Source organism: Peromyscus leucopus, chromosome 17, assembly GCF_004664715.2.
Source record: "Peromyscus leucopus breed LL Stock chromosome 17, UCI_PerLeu_2.1, whole genome shotgun sequence".
NCBI lineage: Eukaryota > Metazoa > Chordata > Mammalia > Rodentia > Cricetidae > Peromyscus > Peromyscus leucopus.
Genome location: NC_051077.1, coordinates 44,903,164 through 44,928,207, shown reverse-complemented (window position 1 = coordinate 44,928,207; position 25,044 = coordinate 44,903,164). Strand labels below are relative to the sequence as shown.

At 39.6% G+C, this 25,044-nt stretch overlaps 1 protein-coding gene across 1 annotated transcript in view; it reads right to left on the bottom strand.

Moving 5' to 3' along the window:
• The window catches only part of LOC114701096 (probable ATP-dependent RNA helicase DDX60), a 93,599-nt gene extending 70,685 nt beyond the window's left edge, over positions 1 to 22,914 (bottom strand). Inside the window, 6 exon segments of the mRNA XM_037211761.1 lie at positions 899 to 1,015; positions 1,881 to 2,222; positions 3,759 to 3,948; positions 4,275 to 4,341; positions 4,501 to 4,608; positions 22,748 to 22,914. Of these exon segments, the coding sequence (XP_037067656.1) occupies positions 899 to 1,015; positions 1,881 to 2,222; positions 3,759 to 3,948; positions 4,275 to 4,341; positions 4,501 to 4,528 (744 nt within the window). The 5' untranslated portion in view covers positions 4,529 to 4,608; positions 22,748 to 22,914.
• Between the last annotated feature and the right edge of the window lie 2,130 nt (positions 22,915 to 25,044).

Sequence of the window (25,044 nt, the reverse complement as noted above, 5' to 3'; positions counted from 1 at the left end):
AAAACCATTTCAAAGGTCTACTTTAGAAACTTCTATGGAAACGAAATGGAAAGAGTGAAACCCCTAATTTCCCAGAACAAATTACAGAATTGATTCTCTTGGTATTAGTAGGCCTAAGTACACCAAGATTCATGATGTAGGTGAAATGACTAAGGAACCATCTCAACAAATAGGCACCTTCTTCAACCAGAGAATTCTACCGAATTTTCAAAGATTGCATGGTCCCACTGATCTAGACAGTATTTCAGAATAATAAAAAGAAAGTGTGAATATTCTGATCTTTTCTATGAAGCATATAAAACCTTACACATACACGTAAGACAAGACAAAAACTGAAAATTAAATTGCAGTATCATGGATGTCAACCAAGGCAGAAATTCAACAGGAAATACAGCAAGCAGAACCAAGACCGTACTAAGAAAACAGTACACCATGATGAAGTAGATGTACACCAGGCATGCAGCCTTAGAAAACGTGTGACTGCGACACAACAACAATGAACCTAAGGTGAAAACAACAGTACTGAGGTCTACTTCCACTTCTGCGTTCACGGTATAAACAGTAGGAGAAGCTGGGGTCATCTTCTTTACATCAGAGTCTAGACACATCTACATCTTAGTCCTACTTACAGGAGGAAATAGAGACATTTCTACTCAGACCAGGAACAGGGGGAAGATGGCTAGTATCTCTCCCACTCTCCACTGCTACAGTAAGCCTGTAGGAATGCCCATCAGACCAGAGAAATCCTGGAAGCTTGCTGGTCTGAAGGTAAAACACTGGGAGTGATATACAAGGTATACTCTGACCTACACACACACACACACACACACACACACACACACACACACACTTTTAAAAAGATAGCTCAACTAAAAAGCATTTTTTCAAGTTCTGTTACCTTTTCCACCATATTATTGAATTTTAAATCTCCAAACAGAGTTGTTAAATCCCGGTCTCTATATTTTTCCAACTGTCGAATCAGGGTTTTATAAGCAATCATAATCTCCTTCTTAAACTGCAAAACAAAGTATGATAAATTGCAATAAATAAAATTATTTCCCAGCTATAAAAATCAGAAATTTAAGAAATAATCATATTGCAATAGAGTCCTCAGTTTAAAATCTACACTAATGTAATTGAGGATGGTCAGCAATGTTTAGAAATCCTTGGAAGCAAGGTAATACTTGTTTATCTCATCTGGCAATTTAGCACGTTATTTTAGCAGTTTCACAAAGTTACAAATAATATAGATTCAGTGTGTTTTACTATGACACATTTCAACCAAGCACCTGAGAAGAAACAAGACTCATAAATTTGCATAAATTCTACATTCTTTTATATTACTCATTTGGTAGTGCTTTTGAACAGGCTACATATTCAAGTATCGATTTCATCATTTTCAAATATATGCCTGGCTCTTAGGACTTTTGTGAATATTAAATATAAATAATTCATAAGTGTTAAGAACTATTATATGACAAGAAGTCCTTAGCAAATTACTATATGTCATTACTATTAATTTATTGTCATTATTATTAACCTATATATCATCCTACTAAATCTATAATTGTTTCTATATTGTGGATCAAGATAGCTATTTTTAAAGATTTACTTAATTTTTAGTTTTGTAAGTATGTATGTGTGTCTGTCTGTCTGTATATATGTATGTATCTATATAGGTATGTGTATGTAAGTGCAGTATACATAGAAGTCAGAGATGTCAAATCCCCTTGGAGTTGGAGTTATGGGCAGTTATGAACTACCTGAGATATGGGTGCAAGAATAGTCTGTACTCTTAGTTAACCACTGAGCCTTAGCTCATGAATTATTTTAGAAATGCTTATAAAATTTCAGAACGTCATCTCTTAGATATACATTACCATCTTGAAAAACATCTGCTTTGAATGTGAGCTTTGCATAAAATATGCATAAAGACGGAGGATGTCAGATCTCTGCCCTGAAAAGAGCACGATGTTGACCTTCACTGCCCAAGACTGAATGACTACGAAGTTGAAAAGGTGTGTCTGCTCGTTGTTCAAGCCTTCGTCAGCAATAATCAAGAAATATGGGCAACTGTGACCCAAGACATTATTCCACTCTTCTGACAAGCATCTAGAATAGTCAGTCCAAACATCCACGGTGGTATTCTTCTGAAGGTGCAGAATTAAAGCAGTTCTCAGGGTGAGAAGTTCAGGGACATTGAAGTACGCATATTCAGCATCCTTTGGAGAAGGAGATAAAGTACATTATTTGAGAAGTATCATTTAGTATTTTATTAGTTCAGGCAGTTAACACCTATCAATAAGGTCATTGAAGAAACATAATATGGCAGGGTTTTGGTTTGTTTGTTTTTCCTGCCCTTTAGTCAGTAAATTGACCCTGGAATTTTGTTGTATCACAAATATATGCTATATATCATACTTTGGACCCTAAGAGTAAGCAAGTCCATAGTACCCAGAGTTCATTACACTTTTGGACCTAAGAATAAGCAGGCCCATAGTACCCAGAGTTCATCACACTTTGCCTTTCTATTTTCTAGTCATTCTCCTGTCCAACCTCACCTCAAAAAGACAAAAAATAGAAAAAATATGAAAATTGTAATTTGTAATTGTACATTTTCTGGAATTGGGAACTGAAGGGGAACATGTTATTCTAGAGAATTATTCCAGAGTGCACTGACATTTCTTAAATAGCATATGTTTTTCTCAGTAGACCAAAATTGGTACAACAAATTGCAAACATAGGGCAGAACCCTGGCCGCTTGCACAAAATTCTGCTGGCTATCAATGCTCAGAAATATACAGTAACATGAGTTGCAAACTGACTGAACAAATCCACACCAGAATCCCTAAGTAGAGCGCTAGCTCCCCTGAGTCTAGGAACAGGAAGATATGGTAGCAGGTACATATACCTGTATTTGAAATTGTCAAAATTTTATTTATTGCACCAAATATGGTATTCTCTCATTGATATTTATAACAGAGCACACAATACCAAAATAGAGTTAGTGAGATCATGTGGGCTCAGGTAAACCTACCACTGTATTCAAATAAACTGCCTGCTGAGTTTTGAAGGCAGAGTGGTTCTCAGGGTTAGAGGACTAAAATTGAGGTCAGAGAGGGGCCACTGTTGAGAATTTGACCAACTCTTGTGACTCTTTCTGTCTAGTAAAATTCTATCATTACACATTACAAAATAATCTAATTGTGTTTATTCCTGAACACTGCAATGCTGGGTAATTGTTTTTCTTCTCTTCTTCCCTTGAAATTTTATTTATTTTGTGCTTTTTTGTTTTGTTTTGTTTTGTATTTTTTTTTTGTCCTGGAGATTGAACTCACAGCCTTCCATATATATACTAGGCAAGTCTTCTACTGCTAAGTTGCATTTCTAGATCTTTATTTCTTTTAAGAAGGTCTTTCCAGGTTGGCTAGACTACTCATCAACTCACTGTGGGAGCTCCAATGGGCTTCAAATTTCGATCCTCTGTGCCTTAGCCTCCATCTCATCTTCTAAACTTTTCAAAATGCATTTTACTTTGCAGTCAGAGGTGAAATCTTTATACAATTTTATAAAAACCATCTTAGTCATAGCCAGGTGTGGTAGTGCACACCTGAAATCCTTTCACTTGGGAGTCAGAGGCAAGGGGATCATGAGTCCGAGGCCACTTCTGCTATAAGAGTCCTTGTCCCTAGTCAATTATTTTAATGAATTCTGGTTTGAGTCTTCAGAGACCAGAAAACTCAGCTGGTCTGTGTTACCTTGAAGAAAACTATGGCAAACTGTCCTCCTTTGCTAATAATATCCATCAGGTAGCGCTCAACCAGGTAGAAGAAATGGAGACTCTGTCCTGGCTGAAGTGACTTCTCACATACACATGTGACAAGTAGGGAGTCTCCGTCAATCAGGAAAAACTCAGATTCAACAAAATCATTGAATAAGCTGGAGTAGCTAAAAAAAAAAAAACCAAACAAACAAAAAAAAAACAAAGTATTAATACAAAATTCATGTAGATGGCATAATAACCAAAAACATTAGTGTTATTATTTCATTGCCATTAATAACCTAAATTGATGAATACATAGTTGCAAATAATTACATATATAATATACTTATATCATATATGGATTTTACATTCACACACACACACACACACACACACACTAAGACAGATGCAGGTACAGATCAATATTACCATATAAGGTCAAACAGCTCTAGCAGAATAGGGGAATATTACACATAGTTTCAAAAATCTTGATTACCACAAAAGTACTTACTCAGCCTTTGGCATATTTTCTAGGATTAATTGTGACATTTCCTCTAAAATCACTGTGCAATGTTCTTCTAAAAAGGGAAAGAACAGGGATATTTTTACTCATCTTTTTAGGGAGATCAGTGTTATTATTTGAGAAACAAGAAACAGTAATGCAGATATTTTAACTGTTCAATCTGTGAAGCATATATCTTGTAATGCTATAAACATTATTCTGAATTAAAAATTACCCATTGTCGTTGCTATTTGTGCCTCCATCCTGAATTGGTAAATATTAAAAATGCAGATATCCTTTACTCTGTTTCCTCTAAACGGCCATTATTCATGAGATAGCAAATCTGCAAAGAAAGAGGAAAAACTGATCAACTTTCCTCTCAGCAGAAATGCCCTGAATGACTATCTTCTCAACAGAACATTGGTGGCAGGCATACAAGAATGAGCACAACCAGTGTGCAGTCTGTTCTCGAGGAACAAAAATCAAGAAAAGAACCATCCATCATATGATCACACATACAACAAAAAAACCACAAATGTGACCAAGTCAAAGAGATGAGACATTCTCTAAAGAAGCAATGCCAAAAAGTAGTTCTACAGGATTAAACAAGAATTAAACAAAACAAGGGAAAGTAAGGGTCCAGGCAGAGAAGAGCAGAACATTATCATATGTAACATGCAATGGCCTGGGGCTTGAAGGAACGAATGTGGAACCAGGTTCCCATAGGAAACCAGAAGACTGGAGTGGAGAGGGGGACAAAGTGTTCGAGGTTCAGGAGAGGGTTTAAAAAGCATGCAGGTCCTTTGAGCATGTGTTATAGTTAGCTACTAAGGATTTTAAGGAGATGTGATGGCTCTGCATTTTGTAAAGATTACTCCAGCACAGTACAGCGGTAGGAGCAAAGTTCTTGTCAGCAGGCAGAGAGAAAGCTGCTGCTGGGCAAAGAAATGATGGCAGCTTGATGAAGTTACAGCTGAATGGGAGGTCTAGGTAATAAGTCTGGAAAGGTGTGAGTCTATTTGACAGATGTTAAAAGGTAGGTAAGTAAGTTGTCATTAACAAACCCAGTAGGGGCAGAGAAGAGCAGAGAAATGGGCTGTCAAGGAAGACGCTGAAGTTTCTAATTCAGGGATGAGAGATGTTTACATGTACAAGAGTGCTTGCTAGGAAAGCATGAAGAACTGAGTTCAAATCTCTGGCACCCATGTGAAAACCCAGACACAGCTGCATAGTTCTGTCACTGGCATTAGGGAAGGGAGACAGGCAGTCACTGGGAGCCCAATGACTAGTGAGTCTAGGCAAAATAGCAAGCTCCTAGGTTAGTTGTAGATCCTGTCTCATGGCAATCAAAAAGAAGAACAGTAGCAGAAAACTCTCTATAGCCTCCTTGGTCCTCCAAATGAATGTGCAGCAGCACACAGATGCACTCATGCAAAAGCATGCATCACACATACAGTCACACACACACACACACACACACACACACACACACACATACACACACAAACACTGTAATTCATGCCACAGCATAGATTATTAGGCCATTCTCTGATGACAGAATCTTGGAATACGACCACAAGTCAAGCCAAGGGCATGAACTCATGTGTGGACCACCTAAATTTGACTGGCTTTGAGACTTACCCTAGGCCATGTAATGTAGATTCTTAAATGTGGAAGGCTAGACATCAAACACAAGGTCTCACAACCAAACCAAACTAGTGGGAACTCATGAAATTTGGATCAGCAGCTGTGGAGCCTCCACGGGACTGGACGAGGCATTCTACATAAGCAAGACAGTTGTGTAGCTTGATCTGCTTTAGGGACTCCTTGGCTGTAGGATCAGGATCCATCCCTGGTACATGAGCTGGCTTTTTGGAGCCCACTACCTATGGTGGGACATCTCACACAGCCTTGAGGCAGGGGGAGGGGCTTGGACCTGCCTCTACAGAATGTAGGCTCTGCTGACTCCTCATGAAGTCAATTCCCTTCTTGTAGGAGGGAATGGGGGGGGTCCTGGGGGGTGATGCTGGAGGGCTGAAAGGAGGGAAGAGGGGGATCTGTGATTGGTATGCAAAATGAATGAAAAAATTCTTAATCAAATAAAATAAAACACAAGGTCTCAACCATGTCTGAATAGATCTGTAATGATATCTCATTAATGATTTAAAAAATGGCCACTGGGACAAACGAGCTTGCTTGGACACAGAGATATAGCATCATAGAAGTGAAGGGACTAAATACAAAATTCTAAGGATTACTAATAATTAATAAATTTTAGTAAAGAGGAGACTGCAAAGATGACCTAGAAAGAAATATTTTAGAGGCATAGCCAAATGCTCAGATGTCTGTTGCAGAGTATGTCTAAGTCTGTTAACAAGTAGATTTTATTATGTAGATAGATAGATACACAGAGATAGATAGATAGATAGATAGATAGATAGATAGATAGATAGATAGGAAGATAGATAGATAGATAGATAGATAGATAGATAGATAGATAGATAGATAGATAGACAGATACATACACAGAGAGTTACATAAACAGATAAGTTAGAAGACAGAGATCTCTATCCCATAATATTAAAACAGGAACATACAGTGGTGAGCCAAACACTGATACCAAATATTAAAATGACTGAGAATGTGTGTCTGGGGGAATGATTAAATCTGAAGAAAGAAGGGATGGCTGTGGCCCAGGATGCTTAAGAAGTACTTGGGCAGGAGTGTAGGCATGGGTCTCTTACCTCACCCAGGTACTTGTATTTTCAGAGCCTCATAGAGCATCACTCATCACCACATGCCATACTTGCCCACAGTGTACTCAAGTGTATCTAAAGCAGGTCGTCAGCCCATGGTAGAGATCAGAGGAAACCAAGTTAAGCATAACAGTATGGAGTGTTGAATGTGTCAACAGCAAGGGCACAGGGAACGAAGGAGCTCTTTAATAAGAAAGGCAAAATCAGATCCTTATACTTATAGGTTTTGAGAATCGGGTGTAAAGATAATGAACTACGGAAGGTTGCTGGGGAAGGTAAGGCATGGCAGTCCAGGAAAAAAAATCAGCATCATGTTAATTAAGACACAAGAATATGATGACACTACATGATGAATTTGGAGATTCTGTGGTCCGTTCTATATGGCAAAGCACAGGGTGACTGGTTGGAGATTAAACTGGAAAGACAAGAAGAATCAGATTTTAAAGAATCTTGTACCCCAAGTTAAGGATTTCAGACACTTTCCTGGAAAAAAAAAAGTCTCCATTACCTATACAGTCCTCAATTTTGGTAATTGTGCATTAGCTGGAGTTCTCCACATTGTACCAATCTCAAAAGGAGAATGACTAGTCGGTGAGAACTGAACAGGCAAAGGAAAATGAGCCTTAAATAGGTTACAAAAAGGAGGGGGGTGGGCTGGAGAATGGTGCAGCCCAGAGCACTCTAGATCAGTGCCCAGCATCCACCTCAGGCAGCTCACAAATGCCTGGACCTCAAGCTCTGGGGATCTGACACCCTCTGAGCTCTGAGAACACCCATACCATGTAGCTTGCACATACATGTATATACACACACACACACACACACACACAACATACACAATATTTTTTAATGAAAAGAGTTTCAAGAAAGGAAAATGTCTAATTCTGTCCTATACAACAATATAAACCAGTTCATAAGTGCCTACATATTCAAAATGTCTATGGTATATTTCAAATGTTTTAAGGAACTGTTCTAACAAAATGAGGAGCCAAGTGTGACATTATTTTTGAGTAGTTTGACAGTTTCATTCCAAACAAATTAATATACATGTATCTACATCCTAACATCACAGAAATTGTTTAAAGAAGTGTTTTAAAGAAATACCTAAATGGAAGGAAGTAATAGAGTTTTAATTAAATAGTTATAACTATCAATGAGACACAGGTGCCTCCAACACAGGACTGCTATTAAAATAGCCATTTTGTAGCATAAAATCATGTTTAATTTTACAATTAAGTGATTCATCCCACAGCCTGCCTGACCACTCTCCTCTCACATACTGTATGTGAGAGTGTCCCTAGTGAACTCTGTAAGAAATTATATGCAATCCTTAACAAGGAAACAGATGTTCCAACCGTTGTCCCACTCTGCCTATGTCTCCCTTTCATTTAAGGGGCATGCTATGGAAACTAGAATCAGCTATTTGTATACCTCTAATAACTACTAAATGAGTGCACTGCACAGGTGTATGTGTGTGTGTACACACACACACACAGACCACACACACCCACATACATACATACACACACACACACACACACACACACTAATTGTTATAGAATACCATTTTAAGATGTGATACTTTAGTTTATGTTGCATTTGTTTAACTCAGTGAAGCTGTGCTACTGTGCCTGTCTAAACCACCTGATGGTCTAATAAAGAACTGAACAGGCCAGTAGCAAAGCAGAGAGAATATATAGAAGGAGAAATCTGGGAGAAAAAAAAGAAAGAAAGAAGTAGTCAGAGAAGGAGGAGCATCCAGGGCCAGCCACCCAGCCACACAGCTATACAGCAGCCTCAGAGAAAGAATAAGATTTACACAAGTAAGAAAATGGGAAAAGCACAGAGGCAAAAGGTAGACAGGATAATTTAAGTTAAAGAAATGGGCCAGAAATAAGCCAAGCTAAGGCTGGGCATTTAGAAATAAGAATAAGCCTGTGTGTGATTTATTTAGGAGCTGGGTGGTGGGCCCCCCAAATGAACCAAAATGAACAATAACATTTTGGTGAACCAACAGGGCCCGCAAATATCCCCAGGGCATGAGAAAGCTGAAAAGAAAAAGAAAAAGGACACAGCTCCTTTAAGAGGTGCTGAAGTTCAGCCGGTAAGGCAGCAGCTAAATAAAAATGGCAAGATAAGTATGATACACCTGGGCAGTTCAGGTAGCTGCATTCCATAGTTAGGAAGGTTTAAGGCAGTTCTCTGTCAGGAACTCCAACTGAGCCATGAGCTTTAGGCTTGGCTTTCAGGACCTGAGAAGCAGGCCAAGCCAGCTGAGAGCCACACTCAAAGAATCCAGGTGTAGGTAAGCAGTCAAAAGGTTTATTCACACATAGTCAAAGAGGTTGAAGATGTGCAATAAAAGAGGTCCAGATGGAAAAACTCTAAACAGATTATAGTGTGCTTAACAATGTGCATAGGCTTAAGAAAAGAAAAAGGGTATAATCATAGAAAGAAATGAATATTTAAAAATAATAAAGTCTTTAAAGAGAGAGTAAAAGTAATATAAAAAAAAAGCCAGATAAAATGGGAAATTCACAGGAAGTCTGGATCCTGTAAGTTATTGTGTTGATTTTGTATCTTTTGAATGCTGAAAAGCAAAGGACCCCTGCAAAGAGACCTGGAATTGAAAGAAGGACTATTGAAATAAATCAGCCTATATACCTTGGGAATGCCTTTAAAGTTTTAAAAAGGTCAAAAAATATATTTGTGAAGTGGAAGTCAAAAATGCTTTGGAGTTTTGTTCCCACAGGCGATGAGAGGCTGATGATTCCTTCAGGGTTAATATGGATTAGGTTTGATCAGGCAAGACCTCCTGAAACTTGACTGGTGATATCTATCAGCAAAGGTTACTGCTGGTCTTCCCAGGACTTGGTCATTATCTCAAACTTTTCTCTCTGGCACCCTAAAGATACTTCATCCACAGACAGCAGGAAGCAGTTTGAAGAACACAATGTCCATATCCCCAAGAGGGATGTGGGAGACTTTTAGTTATTTGGTGGGCTACAGATGTTTGTTATCATTTAGGGGAATATAGTATATTGATATAAATTTATTTTTGTTACACTGTGTATATGTTTCTACTCTTGTTTAAAGGATTTTTGTACATTGATAAAAATTTAAGGTTGTTTTTGTAACAATATATTGTGTATATGTTTCTATTCTTGTTTGAGGTATTGTACCTATGCCATTTATTTTAAAATGTAAAGTAAAATTCTAGTTTTCGAGAAGGGTGTTATTATAAACTATATAGTCTAATCAGGACAGAGGTTAGTGATTAGTCATTTATAATAATCAAATTTGTAGATATGTTAGGTATGCTTTCCAGATCATATAGAGATATATTTTAGATAGATAGATGGTCTTCAAACCTTTTAAAGACCTACAGCATATGGCATTTAAAATGTTTTGTTAACATAAAGCTTTTCATGACAATGAGACACATCTGCTCCTGGCAGCACAAATTTACTTCAGAGATGTTGAGAATTGAAGAAACTCTTTATGGTGTTTGCTTTCTTGTGGCAAGCTTAGCCACTGGGCAAAGAAACTGCTCTTGCCTTTCACTGTTTGGCTATGTGCTGTGGAGACTGGACATGCAGAACCCACAGGAAAAAGACTGTTGAACTTTGCCAAAACAAGGCAGGAGAGTCCTTCAAAATTCCTGCTTCACAGAAGAGTCTGCCAGATATTCTTCAGAACACACAGGAAAGAGACTGGTGAACTTTGCCAAAACAAGGAAGGACAGTCTTTCAAATTTCCTGCTTCACTTGAAAGTCTGCCAGATAGTCTGGGCCTGTAGCCTGAAGATGGATGTACCAACATTGCAGAGGAACTTTGGGTAACTGTCCAGGCAGCCAAATGTCCCTGTTGTTAGATAATATCACATCCTTCGGGGCCTTTGATGGAGATGAAGGCTATATAGTAATAGTTGCAGTTTTCCTCAGATATGATAGAAAGTAAATTAGGTGTAAAACTTTGAATTCACTAAGAATGGAAGCTAATGCATTATTTTCTTTGAATATGCTAATTACAAATGGACAGAATTGTGTAAATGTAATTGCTACTTGATAATTGTTTTTGTTGAATGTAGTTTTAATATGTTAAAGTTAAAACCTTTATTTTTATTTAAACAAAAGGGGTAAAAATAGAATATTATTCTAAGGTGTGTTATTTTGTTTATGTTGCATTTGTTTAACTCTGTCAAGCTGTGTTCCTGTGCCTGTCTAAAACACCCAATGATATAATGAAGAACTGAATGGCCAATAATGAGGCAGGAGAGAGAAATAGGCAGGGCTGGCAGGAGAGAAATATATAGAAGGAGAAATCTGGGAGAAATATAGATAAATAGGTAGTCAGAGGAGGAGAACCCAGGGGCCAGCCACGCAGCCACACAGCAAGCCACAGAGTAGGGATAAGATTTACAGAAGGGAACGAGAAAAGCCCAGAGGCAAAAGGTAGATGGGATAATTTAAGTTAAGGAAAGCTAGTGAGAAACTAAGCCAAGCTAAGGTCGGCCATTCATAATTAAGAATAAGCCTCTGTGTGTGATTTATTTGGGAACTGAGTAGCAGGCCCCCCATAAGAACAAAAACGAACAACAATACTGATTACTTAACCATCAGAAGAAAACCAGCAAGATCCTGGTTCTCAGTAGATTTTTTTAAGGTTAAGGATGTACCTCATTGATAGAGCACTTGCCTCCCATGTGTGATACCTTGGGTTCAGTTCTCAATACCATCAATAGAAAATACCAAACAATAAAATAAGCCTGTTATAATCTCCAGGTGTTAATCTGGATACCACATTCAGGTTGTCCGTTACCACAAAAACTAACAGAACAGAACAGAATAATGAACAGAAAATAATAAATATGTAAGTTAGGCTTCATTAAGAGAGGTGGTGATGTGAGAAAAAGGACCTGAGGAGATCAACCTAAAAGCAATCTTGTAGGTTTAGATGATATGCTTTCCATCTCATCTCTAACCAGCAGGCCTAACAGGAAGGGCAAAACAGGCGATCATCCCAGAGCTCAGGCAACCATTCTGATTGGGATGTCAACCACACTTCTGAGACTTGTGATGTGTGCCCCCTCTCTGGTTAACACCATTTGTCTTGCACCATTCTCAGGACATCTGAGTTTTGTATCAACCCTGCACTCTTCCAAATACTACCTGACCAGGGGAGTCAGCTCAGGACAAGCAAGTCATAGCAGTACATACATGCTAAGCTGTTAATAACATGTATATATAGATTGCTTTCTGGGATATGGAATACAAAAGTGCCTCCAGGGAGAAAAAAGTGCCTGTATCATCCACACGTGCCCTTCATTCTCCACTGTGAGCAACGACACCTGTATCATCCACACATGCCCTATATGGATCTCCACTGTGAGCATTGCCACCTTTATCCAGTTATATCCAAAGATGATCACAGTAGGAAGACTTCAATGATAACAGAGAAGCTTTCCTGGGGGCTTTAAGAACTGGAAGTCAGGGGATGAAAGGTAGATAGAAATTGAAAAGACTCCCTTTTCTTTGCACCAGAAGAAATATTATAAACCATTTTGGTTCTGAAAAGACTCCCTTTTCTTTGCACCAGAAGAAATATTATAAACTATTTTGGTTCATGGCTGTATATAAAGAATTGTTAGCAAATCCTGTGAAAAATTGTTTCTCCCTCCTGCCAAGGCCAAGGTGGCTAAAATTTCTATTCTGACAACCCCCGTGCCCCTATCCTTGTCTCTGGACAATCTTCCCTGAAGACAGTGCTGATTAGCCATCTGGTAATTTCATCCCCACGGCCCTGATACTGCAATGACTTCTGTCCTGGTTTGTCTAACCTAACACCACTTTGGGGGAGGGAAAGAGTCTGATTGACGTAGAGACGTCAATACCAATGAAACCCCTTTTATTTGTTCAAATTTCAACAACTAGAAGGTAAGGATGGCTCTTTGGCTATCCACCTGTACCACACTCCCAAGGTTAATTCTGTCTGTCCTGTGTGATGACCTAGTACCTTCCAAGTTACCCCACTTTCTTCTCCTGGGGCCAGACTTCTGTAGAAAAATCAACAGACTGAAAACTAAAATTGAAAAGGAGAATATTTTGTAAAAACTAACTTGGAAAAGAAATGCTCATTAAAGTTATATTTGTTTGTTTGTTTATATGTAGTTTTTATTTACTTAGGTGTAGTGGATGACAAAGACTTAGCTGAGCCATGAGAGTTTTACAGGAAGCTTAGGAACCAGCAAAGCAATATCGTTATCTTTAGCCAAAGTCGTACCAAAATTGTTGTTTATAAAGTGGCATTTAAGAGATTCTTTAAATTTTTATTGAGTTTTATTTCTCTGTTTTGAGTATATGCACATATAAATGTGGAGGTCAGAGGTCAATGTCTGGAGTATGCTATCACCTTCTACCAAGTGTGTCCTGGAATGGTGTATAGGTTCTCAGACGTGGTAGCTAGTACCCTTATCTGCTGAGCCATTTCATTGGCTCTTTTAAAAGATTTTAAAACAAATTCTTAAATAAACTACTTCTTTAAAGTCATTTTTCCAAAATGTCTGACAACAAAAAACATAATCATCTTGATTAACCATAAAATCTGATTTTTTTAAACCACGTGTTAGCAGAGAAGATAAATAACTTAAGCTAACTTTTAAAAGATGACTGGTTTCAAGTTTTATAAGAATGAACTAAGATTTGACCTTGGGAATATTTTAAACTTCCCTTTTGAGGATTTCATACATGAATACTTTCTTTACATCACTCTCCCTCTCTCTCCTTCCCCCAATTCCTCCCCTGTCCCTTTCACCCCCTCTCAAATCCATGGCCTCTTATTCTTTAATTAGAATTCTTACATACATGTAAATAAGTTTACAAATACAATCTGCTAATTAATAACCTTCACTAATCACTACATCCATCCCGTGACTCATCCTCCACAAAGCCTTCACAACTCATTTGGTTGTCCTGTGGTGTCAAGCGAACCTCCTGATAATGCCCTCATCTCTCCTCTTCCATTTTGGAATAATCTAGTCTTTGCCCAAGGCCAAAATGGCATTTTACTTCGTGTCAAAAATCTTTCTTAATTTTTTTAAATGCCCTTTTTATTTTGACCTGTTTTTTTTTTAATGGAAAATGCACCCTCTTCAGATTCTATCCTTCTCTCTCCTACTCACTGACTCCTTTTCATTTGACTTCCTCAATTCTGTGAGAAAGAACGACATAACAAGCAAACTGACAAACTGTAATCAAGTAGAAGGGGATGCAAGGTTCACTTACGACATGACGCAACACATGGAGAATATCTGTCCATTGTCAGCCACACTCGCAGGCTGCTGTTGTCCCTATGCAGAGCTTCTGGGGTTTTAAGATTCTCACACACTTTATCCCCCTTACACATTATATACTCCCATGACTCTGAGAGTTACAGAATGTTGTACTCCAGCAAGAGCAGGCCAAGATACCGAAGTTTCCAATGACCTTGCACAGGCAAGAAGGGAGGCAAGAGAGAGAAACACACAAAACCAAAATCTCTTATGTTAACCCTGAAGTTGCAGCGTAGGATACAAAAGATATCTGTTCCTCTTTAGACCTGCAGGAAACAGCAAACTGTTTTCTGGACCAAGGAAAAGAGTATCTAGTAGTATGAGGTGTACAGGAAGCTTGCTGTTGGGTCTAGTGATAGCAGACTAGACCTGAAGCATTGGTATATTATTTCAAAAGATAATATAAAGAGCTATGCTGGCCAGGGAAGCAGCTAGGAAACCTCCAGATCTTCACTCTCACTCCTCTGTTCCAAATCCAACCTCCCAGTCTCATTCCCAGCTTTGTAGCAGACTGCTGGATATTGCCACTCTTCAGTCTCTGCCCCTATTCCCAGAGGAATGTGCAGATCTTGGTGGCATGGCCTGCTTTCTTCTCCCTTGGGAACCCCATTAGCCCATTTCCCAGCCCATTTTTTCATCGCTAAGTGTCAGCCCCCATATACCAAGAAACACAATCTAACTTGAACCCTCAATGGCTACACCAAGCAGGATCTTAGAAGCATTAACTACCAGGCAACACACAGCCACCATCCAGAGAGGGCAACAGAATACAAGGAATGGAACGCACACCCAAAAAAGACAAGACCAGTTATCAGCACCTAGAATTACAATGATCCCAAATTGGCCTATAAGCCACTGTAAAAGCATAATCAATAACAGCAAGGAAAATACATCTCCTCTAGAGTTTAGCAACCCTGCAAACGAAATAATATGTAAACATATTTTAGAACAACACCTGATTTCTCAATGGAGATTCTAAAAGCTAGCAGGGTCTGGAAACATATTCTCCAAGCCCTAAGAGAACACAGATACCAGCCCAGACCACCCAGCAAAACATTCCGTCACAATACTGGAGAAAGAAAGACACTCCAGGATAAAAAAACAAATTTTAACAATATCTATTTATAAATTCAGCCCTACAAAAGGTTTTAGAAGGCCAAATTCAACCTGAAAAGCTTAAGCACATTTGAGAAAATATAAGTAATCAATAATATCAGATCAAAAGAAGGAGAAAAAAGTTTTTTTTTGTTTTGTTTTGTTTTTCATGGTTTCTCAAGACAGAGTTTCTTTGTGTAGCTTTGCGCCTTTCCTGGAACTCGCTTTGTAGACCAGGCTGGCCTGGAACTCACAGAGATCCATCTGCCTCTGCCTCCCGAGTGCTGGGATTAAAGGCGTGTACCACCAACAGCCGGTGAGAAAAAGCTATAAAATAAAACCCACACCACAATAACAAAGTAACTGGAATCAACAAACATTACTCATTGATAATTTAACCTCAGGGCTAAAATCAAAACAAAAACAACTAAACACACATCTTCAACAAATGGTGCTGGGCAAATTGGATGGCTGAATGTAAAAAAAAATCCAAATATTTTCATAGGTATTATCCCACACAAAACTCAACTCCAAGCAAATCAAAGACATCAACATGAGGCCAGATACACTAAATCTGATAGAAGAGAACATGGAGAATAGTCTTAAACTCATTGGCACAGGAAGACTTTTGCACAGAATACTGATAACACAAAAATTAAGAACATTAATTAACAAATGAAACTTCATGAAGCTGAAATGTTTCTCTATGGCAAAGGACACCACCATTCAAACAAAATGACAGTCTGCAGAACTGAAAAGTACTTTTTACCAACTACATATCCACTAGAGAGCTAATATCCAATATACATAAATACTCAAAACACTATCAAGAAAACAAATACCAAAAATCAAAAACGGAGACAGATCTAAACAGAATTCTCCAAAAAGGAAACTCAAATGACTGAGAAGCACTTAAAGAAATGTCCAATGCCTTTAATTATCAGGGAAATACGTATTAAAGATACTTTTAGGTTTCATCTTACACCAATCAGGATGGTCAAGTTCAAATTTAAAAGTGATAGCTCATGCTGGCACAGATGTGGGAACAGGGAACATTCATCCACTGCTGGTGGGAATGCAAACTTGTACAGCCACTATGGAAATCAGTGTGGCAGTTCCTCAGAAAGATGGGAATCAATCTACCTCAAGATCTAGTCTTACCACTCTAAACTATATAGTCAAAAGATGTTTCATCCTACCACAGAGACTGTAGCAGGAATTTTAAAAGTTCTTATTCATAAAATCAAACCCGAGGCCAGTTATTAGGGTCAATGCTGGTAGATCAGAGAGACAGAACAAGCCACAGTTATCTCACCTCACCGGATCATCAGCTGGTCTTGTCTCCTCAGACTGGAGGCCTCTGAGTCCTCATCCAGAATGGGTCTCAGCTGAATTACTGCTCAAAGCCTGAATGCTCAACCAGCCAAAATCTTCTAGTTTCTGGTCCTCACGCCTTATATATCTTTTTGCTTTCTACCACCACTCCCTGGGATTAAAGGCTGGCTTTCTGGGATTAAAGGCGTGTCACCATGCTTGGCTATTTCCAATGTGGCCTTGAACTCACAGAGATCCAGAGGGATTTCTATCTCTGGAATGCTAGGATTAAAGGTGTGAGTGCCACTATTTTCTAGCCTTTGTATCTAGTGGCTGTCTGTTCTCTGACCCCAGATAAATTTATTAGAGTACACAATATTTTGGGGAACACAATACCACCACAAGAGACAATTGCTCAACCATACTCATTGCATTCATAATTGCTGCCTATTAATAAACAACATCAATGGGTGAATGGATAAAGAAAACTTGGTACATTTACAGAATGAATTATTACTCACATTTAACAGAATGAATTTATACTCATTATTATAAAAAATAAAATTCACAGGTAAATGGATGGAACTAGAAAGGAAATCATCCTGAGTGAGGTAACTCAGACCCAAAAAGGCAAATATGATATGTATTCACTCATATGTGGATGTTAGCTGTTAAGTAATTGATAAGCAAGCTACAATTCATATAACCACAGAGCTTAGGTAGATAGTAAGGGACTAGGATGAAGGTGAGATCTCCCTAGGGAAGGGAAATGAATAGCTAGTTATGGGTGGATGGGTTGGGGGGGGGTGGAATAGAATGGGGCAAGAGAAAGATAATGGAGAGGGACAGCTAAAACCAAGGAACACTTGAAGGGGTCATGTGGAAACCTAATACAGTATAAGCTTCCTATCATAAACGCATATATGAAGTCAATCTAAATGAATTTGCCAAACAATGGGGGAGACAGAGCTACAACTTGACATCTCCTGTTACCAAATAAAGCTTCCAGTACCAGGAATGGGTTACATCTAATCTAGTTCTTGGTCAAAAAGTCCCGTGGGAAGCCTCCAATAACCCAGGCTACTGCCAAGGCTATTGGTGGTTCTCCACACACTGACAATAAGGCCCTGCTGCTGAAGACAACCTCTAACCAACTCATTGAACAAGGAGAAATCAAGCTCATGCCTACTTAGAGGCTTCATTTCTATGAGCTGGTTGTTATGCTACTGCAAGGTACTCTGGGAGCTAGCAAAGGAGAAAGGCAGACACCAAACCAGCTACAAACCCTACAAGGTCTACAAGGTCTACAAGAGTGACCTGCTAGTGGCAATAGTGGCACAAAGCTGGTGGGAGTAACCAAACAATAAGGCCTACGCTATGAGATAGATAGAACTCATGCCCTGTGCTGCCTGAGTGGCCAATAGGAGACTAGACAGGCTAGGGACCTAGGGAAAACAAAATGCTACTGTTCTGTGAAAGGAATACAGCAATAAAGTGACTCGCAAGGACATTCTGCTGTACTCACAGATCTGTGCCTGGCAGCCATCTTCTTGCAGCCAATGGGAGCAAGTACAGAGACCCACAGCCAAACATGTGCGGAGAGTGAGAGGCCTTTGGAACACATAGCCCTAAAAGGAGTATCTCCATCAAACTCCTTCTCTCGGGGCTCAAGGGACTCCAAGAGGAGGTGGAAAGTGTGGAAGAGCCAGAGGAGATGGAGGACACCAAGGAACCAAGGCCTTCCAGACATGACAGGTCTGGTGCAAATATAAACTCAGAGACTGTGGCAGTATGTACAAGGGCCTGCATGAGTCTTCACCAAATGGGGTCCTAGAAAAGTGAACATAGGCCCCATCCCTAACCTAGAAGCTATCCCTAACAGGTAGTCACTTGCAAATGAAAAGTTGGTTTTCTCTGAAGGAGTCTCACTGTGGAAACAATCCACTCTTAAGGGTAAGTCTCATGTCCAGCAGTAGATAGAAACACAAGGCATCTTTGGGGTTCTTTGTCTTATAATGTTTAGTCAGAGCAATTTTTTTTCTATCTTACAGGTCCTTAGCATATGTAATATGACTTCTGGTTTTATGTTTTTATGGGATTCCTGTGTGTGTCAACATGTATATCTCTGAAGTTTGTTTTTGGGGTGTTTCATTCTGAGCTGGTGATATGAAAAGGCAGCTGGCTATCATCCTAACAACAAACAGCTTTATATCTCATCTTCAGCCAGAAGGCTTCACAGAGACAGACCAAAGGCCAAGACAGACAGTCATCCTAGATCTCACTTGAGTCTCACTGGTTCAGGCTTTCTTGGGACACTGAGACTAGTTAGTGTCTACAAATATCAATACTGTACTCATCCAGGAATCACCTGGGCTCGAGCATTAACTCATCCCAAGCAAGCCATTAATACATGGCAAGCTATTAACAACATGTATGCGTAAGTTCTCTTCTACAATATGGAATGAAAAAGCACCTCCATTAAATGAAATATGAAAGTGCCGCTCCCCAGAGTTCATAGTCTGAGGATAAACATACAAAAAAATCTGAGACAATGAAAGGGGGAAAACAAACAGGAAAATACTAAGAAAAAAATGACAGATTAAGAAACCAAAATGAATAGGAATAAAATTGGTCAAGTATGTAGTTTCAAAGTAATATTCATTGTTAGAATGGAGCTTCAAAAAAATCAGTTGAAAAGCTTCCCCACATATTAAGGGAAAAAGAGAAGGAAACAACAAAAATAACAAGAAAAACAAAAAAACGAGCAAACAAAAAAAAAAAACAAACAAAAACCTAATGAAGTGGACAGAGGTATCCATATTTTAGACAAAACACCTAGGTTTTAAGACTTATTGCCAATCAGACCATACAATTTTAAGTTACATGATTTATTTACTTTCTCTATATTAACCTGCAGAAATATATGAACACATTTAAAAAAACTTTTTAAAGTGTGCCTGGCAGGCTATTCAAAAGAATTAAAATAATCAATATTGGTGGATAGTTTTATGGGAAAAAAATACATCTTCTAATTTCTAAAAGAAAATACCTTAGAGGCAGAATTCTGCACCAAACATACATTTCAGTTCATTGAGAATGCTAGAAGATATAACTTGTCATTAAAAAGTGAGAAATTCCACCAATTATGTATCCTGAATTATAATTTTTTTTAAAGAAAGCAGGAGAATTCTCAGAAAACAGTGAAACAATGCAAGATTTAAAAGATCCAATGGAGCTATGTACATAGTTTAAATGTTGTAAAAGCCTATTTCCAGTGGTAGTCACAATGATAGAAAACTCCATTTTCCAGCCAAATTAGAAGATTGCATCTATAATGCAATATTTCCATAATATTAATTATTCAAATTATTTCCAATAATATTTCCATAATTGGGCCAATAAAAATGCTCAATAAGTAGGTAAAGGTGCTGGCCACCCAGTCTGATTATCTGAGTTCCACCCTTGAGACAGAAAGAGAACACACTCCTAAGAGTTGATACAGGAAGAGAACACACTCCTGAGAGTTATCCTCTAATTCCCACAAGCACACTGTGCCTTTAAGAAACAGGTACATAGGGACTGGAAAGATGACAGGTAACACAATAATTACTGTGCACTGCTGTTGTAGCGGACTCGAGTTCTGTTCCTAGAACTCAGTCCAGAGGCTCACAACTGCCTATAATTCCAGCTTCGGGAGATCCAATGCCTCAGGCCTCCTAGTACATTTGCACTCATATGCACATCCCCATACACACACACACACACACACACACACACACACAATTAAAAATAAATCTAATCTGGGCGGTGGTGGCGGACATGCTTTTAATCCTAGCACTACAGAGGCAGAGGCAGGTGGATCTCTATGAGTTTGAGGCCAGCCTGTTCTACAGAGCAAGTTCCCAGACAGGCTCCAAAGCTATATAGAAAAACCCCGTCTCGGAAAAACCAAAATAAATGAATGAATAAATAAATAAATAAATAAATAAATAAAATAAATCTAAAAATTATATACTGGTTTCTGCTTTTGACTCACTATGGGAAACAAAATTACAATGGTCACAAAATCCTGCAAAACATCATAGATCTTAATTATATATACATAATTATAAAATGTATTAAAAATTATATTTTAATAATATATAATGTACATCTGTGTATATTTATTACATATGTGTGTGTATGAATAGCAATAGAGCAACAGAATTGAGGAGATCACTAAATAAGAAAGGAAGGAAAGGATGCTAAGTGTCTTCTCCTCCACAAAGTAAGTGGGGACAGTATCTAAATATAATGGATCAGAAACAACTTCTAAAACCAAGTTGTTCAGCTGCCCTCCCGAAAAGGACTATGTAAATAAGCCACTAAACACTGTAAGGGACAGTCCCTTCCCTAAAAGCACTCCAGCTAAGAAACAGCGAAGACTCAGTAGTGTGTCACCATTTTACAACTCCCAGGGCAGGAAGAGATCTTGAGACAGGAGAAGCATAGGGGCAAATGTCGAAACCCAGATCGCTAGCCACAACGACTAATTTACAGGACAAGTAGAGAAGAGAGACATACTAACGACACAGCAGGAGATGTCTACAGGACACTACACATGTCACTCAGGCCCTATAAATCATAACAGGATAGAGGAAGCTCAAAAGACAGATCGTCGAAACTCAGTATTGTCAGAATTATATTTGTATTATGCTTGCAGACATCTTCAATAAAATGAGGAAGAAAATGGAAGAGGGGGAATTAAGAGGAGGGGTTGCAGGGAAGTCAAGGAAATCATAAACAGTGGAACAGAATGTTGGAGCTGCTGATAGAAGGGCTGAGTTCCTATAAAAGCACCTGGAGAGGAGGTGATTCGTCCCCCTGGGTCAAGTTTTAAGATGGTCACCATGCCTCTGCCACTTTGCTACACTGGCCTTGTATAACTTCCTTCCGTCTGTCCCACCACCCTTATTTAACAGGACAGTCTCCCTAGTGATTAGGCTACCATCATGCTAGATGAGACAGAAAGTCTCCTACATGCTTGGAAGGCCACCGCCACCTGTGAGGGATGACAGTGCAAAGTTTTAGACACTGGGTAACCCTCATCCAACAACTTGCAAGAAAACAGAGAACTCCAGTCCTCTCGCTGACCTCAAGCAACCAGAATGAGCACCCCAGGACCTGGCAGAAGAGCTCAGCCCCAGCAGACACCTTCAGTTCAGGCAGGTGCGACACCTGGGCTCTGCAAAAGCAGTTAATCTGCGCCTGAACAGGATCTGTAAAATAATACATTCGTTTTGTTTAAAGCCACTGAGGGTGTGCTAATTAGTTATGCGGAAACAAAACCAATACCTGCTCCTTACACATGAATACATTAGATCTTAGATGACTAAAACAGGGAGACTGAGGCAGGGGGGTTATTCCAAGTTCAGGGCTAGCCTGGACTCCAGAGGAAGTACCAGGCTATACAGGGAAATTGTCTCAAAAAGGAAGCATGCTAGGGGGTGGGGGATTGCTGCAGTAAAAACGTAAATTGTCTTAGCCACTGAAATTTAAGAGCGCCTAGAACTCATCTGAGTTGTTGGTCACATTCAGCTTCTAGCTCCGCAAGTGTGGAGTAGGACCCCTGATTCTGCACCCAGGAGAAGGACTTCTGATGCCAGTGCCCGACTTTCATTGGCTGTGCACACATCAGAGGTCCCTACTTATTTATCCCTATTTTTAAGTCCCCCATTAAGACGAAGAACACTCAATAGCCTGGGCGCGATGTCTTCTTCCCTCCTTTTCATCACTGAAGTCCCTTCCTTCTGTATCTGCTGGGCTGTGGCCTCTGGCATAGGCAAGTAAGTCTATGATCCACTGCCCAAAGAAGGCCCCTCCTAGTCCGGCCCCCGCAGCTCCGTAGCAGCCCCTCCTTCCTTCGGGACACCTCTGACCTTGACACGCCCTGCAAGCCCCTGGCCAGACCAGAAGCATCCCCTGCGAAGCCCAGACCAGGAACAGACCTGCTGCCTGCAGAGAGCGGAGGCAGGACTGCTCTGCCTGAAGCCAGAGTGCTGAGCGAGTGCAGAATCGCTCCTGGGCGAGGGCGAGCGCTCCTGGGAGACCTGGGATCTGCTCCCTCCTCAAAGTGCAAGCTTCTAAGCTAGCAGGCCGCCTTTTATGCGTGAAGAACAGTTTCGGTTTCTCTTCTGCTCCCAGAAGCAGCGTTAAGTTTCGATTTCCATTCATCACCAATCAGAGAAGCCGATTTGGGAAATGTAGCTTTTACCATCGCTCTGTAAAGTCAGAACTGTAAGACAAGGAAAAAGGAGGCTTTGAGAGTATTGAGGTAAATAGGGAGGGAATTCTGACAGAGAAATCTGAGGACATCCAAGCCTGGCAACAGTGGAGAGGACAATAGAAGCAGAATACCAGATGTGGTGCCTTTTGCTCCCTCAGGTGGGGGCAGGAACGAATTTGAGAATGCCTGAGTTGATTACTGAATCCTGTGACTAATCTATTTGGGATCTTTTTGGCCAATAAACACCACTAAACAAGTTGAAAAGGGAGCCTACTTAATTTTTATTTCTGCCTTAATGATTTTTCCTTTTCTTATCTCTCTCTCTCTCTCTCTCTCTCTCTCTCTCTCTCTCTCTCTCTCTCTCTCTCTGACCTGTTGATTCCTGCGATTTAGGTTGGATAGCTCCATTGTTTAGTATCCCCTGTGACTTTGGGAAAGCTTTAAGAATGCTGATTCTAGAAAATAAGTAAGTCTTGCATTTGGGTGGTCTTGACCATGATGGGACTAGAAGCTGGGCTCTCTACTCAGTAAGGAACTGGAAGAACTCTATTCCACAAGGAAAGAGCACTGGATGCAGTGAGCAATAAATTTTCAAATCATAAATATGTTCCCTAGCTCGACAAACATTCACCACTTTGAAAGTCTTTAAGGATGGGCCCCTCCCTCATGGTCAGCTTTCCACATACCTCCTGTTTCCTTCATAACAGAAAGGGAAGCATCAGCTCTGATCCTCCTTAGCATTAAAATACCACATGAAGAGGGGGAAGTATAAAGTCCATTCACCGAAGGCTATGTTCTGGTTGACAAAACATGATCTGAGTTTTTCCTCTGAGCCTGGGTGGAGATGTGAAGTTCTGATACATCCTACAGATTGGAAAATTATGTATTATAGTCTCCCTCTTAAGAGTTAATATCTTAATTAATGTCTTACTATATCTACTACCTGGCTAGAAGACCTCTTCTCAATAAAGCTGATTCACCCAAGGACATTCTAGGCAGATAGGAGGAATAATCATCTCCTTCATAAGATACTATACTTCGAAGTAGCCTGGTCCACATGCAGTTGCTCACAGATCTTTGCTTCTAAGAGTGTCTGTTTTTCTGAGTTCTAATTTAATAGGCGTTAACTTTTTCTTTTGGCCTTTCTATCTACTTGGATACTAACCAAAACCCTAAGCATACTGGTTTTCGAACTCTGGACTTTCACAGTTTATCTTATGGGAGCCCATAACTGAATCAGTTTCCCAGTTTGAATCTGATGTCTATTCTGAGTCAGTAGAGTTCCAGCTTGTTTGCTCCAGGCCGTGAGAAAGTCCTGACTAGCCTGCAAAGTCTCCTTGAAGGGCTGTGAGAACGTACTGATTAGCCCACAGGTAGTAGCACACTGTCTGCTGATGCCAACCGGAGGTACTTTGAGATAGGGAATGAAACTGCCTGCTCCTTGATGCAAGACAGGATAGATAGTTGGTGAATGCCTGTGCTGTGCATTGTTCTATCTCTGTCCTTCAAAACTGTATATAAGCTGGCTGTGAAATAAACTCGGGGCTGTCCAACGTTGACTGGCAGACCTCTCTACTCTTTTCTGTGTTCCTCGTTGTCTCTCCAATCCACATACCTTCACTCAGAAGAGTGGCAAATCTTTGTCCTCTCACTTCTCCACTGTGCCTAGTATTTACAGCTCACCTATCCTCTTGTTTTTCTCTCAAATCCTAATAAAATGTTCCTTGAGCTTCCTTCTCAGTAGATCCTTAAGACTCCTTTATCAATAAGACTGAAACCCCACAAAAGGGAATCCTGAAATAGACTCCTGGTTCCCCAGTGAATGATGAAAGTCAGCCTTTCAATAAAAAAGGTAGGAATGGTCAAGAAAGGGGCATGTCTTAGGTCCATCAAGCATTTATGTGTTTATGGTATTTGTTTATTTGGAAATCATGGATGGTCATTCATGCTAATATTGAGAAAGAAAAGCAATGGATTTGGAATTAATATCTGACCTTTTCTAAACAAACCTGGTTTCTT